The sequence below is a fragment of the Vairimorpha necatrix genome, chromosome 7, assembly GCF_036630325.1.
Source record: "Vairimorpha necatrix chromosome 7, complete sequence".
Taxonomy (NCBI): domain Eukaryota; kingdom Fungi; phylum Microsporidia; family Nosematidae; genus Vairimorpha; species Vairimorpha necatrix.
The window spans coordinates 68558-73294 of NC_088822.1; the positions used below are offsets into that span (position 1 = coordinate 68558).

At 25.6% G+C, this 4737-nt stretch overlaps 1 protein-coding gene across 1 annotated transcript; it reads right to left on the reverse strand.

The window, feature by feature from the left end:
• Positions 1 to 2227: 2227 nt before the first annotated feature.
• VNE69_07002 (uncharacterized protein) lies at positions 2228 to 4435 on the reverse strand (the record flags this gene model as incomplete). Its single annotated transcript, XM_065474006.1, has 1 exon — positions 2228 to 4435. One exon carries the CDS (start codon positions 4433 to 4435, stop codon positions 2228 to 2230), a length of 2208 nt encoding a protein of 735 aa, XP_065330078.1.
• Positions 4436 to 4737: the final 302 nt, after the last annotated feature.

Here is a 4737-nt window from a genome sequence, read left to right on the forward strand (position 1 = left end):
CTTTATCTTCCAGTTCTCCCCAACAAAAATTTTTATCTTTTTTGAGTAAATCATACAAGCATCCTGCAACACTTGAGCACATGGGAATAAATTTTCTGTAAAAATTTATAAAGCCAAGAAATTCTTGTAAAGATTTTATATTTTGGGGCGGTTTAATTTCATCAATACCTTGGCTAGCTTCTATTTTTGGTTTTATTTTGTTATATTCTATTATGTGTCCTAAAAATTCTACTGATGTCTTTTTGTAGATAGTTTTATCTTCATTTAATCGCAAATCATTATTTTTTTAATCGTTCTGTTAAAATCCGAAAATTTTTATCATGAATTTCTTCAGTTGTTCCAAAGACCAAAATATCGTCAACATAAATGAAACATCTTTTACCAATATCCTCTTGTAAGACATCATACATAAACCGTTGAAATATGGCCGGCGAATTTTTAAAGCCCATTGGCATTACTTTCCATTCGTACAAATGATGTTTATGTCTAAAAGCTGTCTTGTGCCTGTCTTCTTCTGCTAATTCTATTTGAAAAAATCCATCTTTAAATCTAACTTTGAAAAATATTTTTGATCTTTTAAGTTATGTAAAATTCTTTCTATACTTGGAAGCGAATATTTATCCAAATCTACTAACTTATTAAGTGCAATCAAATTTGTTGTTACTCGAACCGATCCATCTGGTTTCATAACTGGTCTAAGATTGTTTAACCACGTAGATTTTGATTTTTGAATATATTTTTTCATTAACAACTTTTCTATCTCTGCGTCTATGGCTACTTCTAATTTCTGTGGCAATCCATACACTCTTTCTACGACTTTTTCTCCAGGTTTTGTTTTAATTTGACACACTCTGTTTTTTGGCGTTGCAAAAATTTTGATTAACTCCTGTTTTCCTAATAAAATTTTAAATTTATCAACCTTTGGTAAAATAAAGAGTTCGGTTTTATATATTTTGTCCATATAATTAAATTCGAGCTCTACTATATCTCGTACTTTAAATTCTTCATCTAAACACGTAAAAAAGCTCAATTGCTTTATCCTCCTCGACACCTGTAATTTCAATTCTCTAACTGCACAATAAGAAATAAAATTGAAACTAGAACTAGAATCAAAAACCACAGGTACTTTCTTAAAATTAACGTAGACGTAATTGTTTTTATTTTCATAAAATGGAGTGCTTTCTTCTAATCTCTCTTCATTATTAGATACTACCTCATGTACTTGCTTACTTGAACCAGTATCTCTATTTCTATTCCGAAATAGCAACTTGTAGAAACGTGTCCTGGCTTTTTACAAATGAAGCAGGTTAAAGTTTTTCTCGGAGTTTCTTTTATGCTTAAATTTTTGAAGGAGAATGATAAATCGGCCTCCTTCTCCATTTCTTATAGGTTTCATAAAATTCATCGTCAGTGTCATATTTACTGGATAAAAATATTTTTATAAGTTTATATCTGGGGGTAATGCCGTTTTTTAGAATTTTCCTTCTATCCTTTTTTTCAATTTTTAAATCTTCGCATAATTTTATCGTTTCCTTTATAAATACAGAAACTGATTCATTATCCCTTTGTTTCTTAGAGCAAAGGTCTACAATAGAAATTTTTGTACTAAATTTCTCTAATGCTTTGTTTTTCCAATCTTCATAATTATTACTTGCTTTTCTTTTATTAGCAAATTCTTCTAAATGCCAGTTTAAGATATTTTCATCAAATCTACTTATAAATTCATCCATTTTATCTTCGTCCTTTTTTATATTCCATTTACTAAGAGCCTCTGCTCTTTTTATTTTATGTATTATGTTGTTTTTAGTTATTTTTTCGTTCATATTCTCCACCATGTTTATTTTAAGATATCTTAGGGGTAATAAAAATACAAATTTATAAATATTCAACAATACTGTTAAAGACAATTGTAAGTTAAGGGTTAAATTTATTAATTCTATATTCTCAATAACTATTATTTTACTCAAATATTTAATAGTGCACTTTCATTTGTATTTTTATTATAGGATTTAATCATTTTACTAAATAAAATTTTCGTAAAAACTTAGATATTAAATTTTTTGCGATAATATTAGTAAAAATAATTTATTTATGCAATATCATATATCGAAAGTTAATTTAATATCTTCTGAAAGATTTATCAATAATTATACGTAAAAACAATAATGACTTATTTATAAAACATATCGAGTTAATAATATTGAAATTTAAAGTTATTTATTAAATATTATATTCTATCTTGATCTTCTAAAATTTTAATTATATCATCATGTAATTTTTCTGCTTGAGTATTATTTATAATTTCAAATAACTCATTTTGAACCAACATTTTTTTTATTCTGTGATGTTTTTTCTCAATTTGTTTTTCATAATTTTCGTTCATAAATTTGCTTTCATATAATTCTTTAAGCGACGTTACAAAACAAGATTTAATAGTATTTCTTTTGTTTTCATATATATTATTTCGTATTTTTTGTAAGAAGAATTCTACTTCTTCTTTTTTACACTCATTTATTAAATTTTCGCCAATATTTTCTAACTTGTTTGCTGATAATTCCATTAAATTATGATAACTTAATATATTTTCAATCTTTCTAATTCCCTGTTGGCATAAATGATTTTCAAACTTATTCCATTCCTCGTCGTCACAAGGATTTATTATTTTGCTTATTATGGCATTGGTTTTAATTTGGTATAATGCATGAGTTAATTTTTCTTCATAGAAAAAACTTATAAATTGTCTTACACTGTCTTTATATCGATATGAAGTCTCACTTACTGCATGTTTTTTCATATTTTTAGACAATTTTTTCTTTATTATTTTAATATTTTCATCTACCGCATGTTTATTCAAACTATAAGCTGTAATAATTTGATCTTTTGACACATCAGAAATAAGATTGCCTATTACACACCTATTCTGTTCTATTCCTGTATATAATGATGCTATCGCAAATATGAACCTCAATTTATCATAAGTATATTGCTGCATATCTTTCAAATGATATTTTACGGCCTCAGCATATATTTTAATCAGATCTATGGCTTCTATGTTAGAATTTTTATTAATTCCGGCGTCAAAACTGTATTTTGTCTTGATTAAATTTCCAATTTCTTTCAACTTTAGTATATAAGGTTTGTCACTGATATCGGTTTCATTTATATAATGTTCAAATTCTAGTAATAGGCAGATTTTCATTAGAAAACTATTCGCTGAAAAAATGTGACTTGATAACTTAGTCTTTATATTTTTTATAAGAATTTTACTTTCTTGACTATTCAAATTTGTAGTTAGTTCTGAGGGTTCTATAAATTTTTGCTCTAATAAAAGATGTTTAAATATTATGTTAAGTGCGCTTTCTTTATTCAATAATTTCATAATAAAAAATTCTAATCCATTACTTGTTTCTATAAATCTATAACATAAATCCACTTCTCTGTGACATTCATCCATATTTTTGATATAAGACACTTTCGTAAAAAATTCTTCAAACTCTAAAAAAATTTCCTTAGTTATCCGATTATCCTTTTGTAAACTGTAAACATATTCACCTGACATTTGTGTAAAAATCACCATGTCTCTATTAATTTTTATATTAAATAATACGAATTTAAAATCAATTTGATTTTCAGTACAATCCGAGAAATAGGCGAAATCGCGTGTATAAAATCCATCAACGTATATTGTATCATATAATTGCTTCAAATTTTTAGATATCATGTTATCAATTTCGTTGTCATGTTCTGTAATTTTATCAGAAACATTTATTCTGTTTCCATAGACAAGATCTTTGATATTTAACTCGAAAAAAACATGAATTCTATCTATTCTAATACAAATACACAAGTAACGTACATCGCCTCTCTTTATATAGGTGATTGGGGATTCTGGAAAACTTGGATTGTCACCTGTATAATTACATTTGGTTTTCAAATTAGTAAACATTTTACACCAAAGAGAATCATTTTGTATGATGTATTCATAAAAAACAAAACCACGTGTTTTTTGACCTTTTCTTTGAAAATTCTCAATTATTATTAGATCAAATAGATTCTTAAAAATAGGGCATATTTCAAAACAATTGGGATTATAAATCAAAACGTTATAATCTGCTAGACATTTTTTATGTTCAAATAGTACAAGACGATCTAACTCCTTAATAATAGTATAAATAGATTTGTTAGTGCAATTAATTTCTATTTTTTTTATATCTTCATACATTGTTAACCCTTTGAGATCCAGCAAAATTTCGATATTAATGATATTGCGCGCAATATTATAATTTAGAAATATTCTCATATATCGTTTATCGTAATCAATTTTAGTGTAATCTCCGTTTTCTATTTTATTTGTTAGTATTGAATTGATCCTATTGGATACAATTTCCCCCGCATTTAAAAATAGAAGTATAGAAAGAAAATAAAAAATATGCATATTGGGGTTAAAAATCCAAATTTATTTAAATTTAATTAAAAACAACAAAACCATTTTAATATGCTTTAATGGCTGAGTGAGTTATAATAATTTATTTTTATTTTTTTTTACGCCAAAATAAATAAAACGTAAAAGTATTTGACAGCTTGTTTGAAAATAATGAAAGCCAAATTGAAATAATGAATATAGCTACTTAAAATTTTTAAGTTTTTTACATTAAAGAATTGATATTATGGTCTTTAGAATACATACAAATTGAACATTGTTCTGATAATTTTTTTATATACAGAAGTTGTTTATTT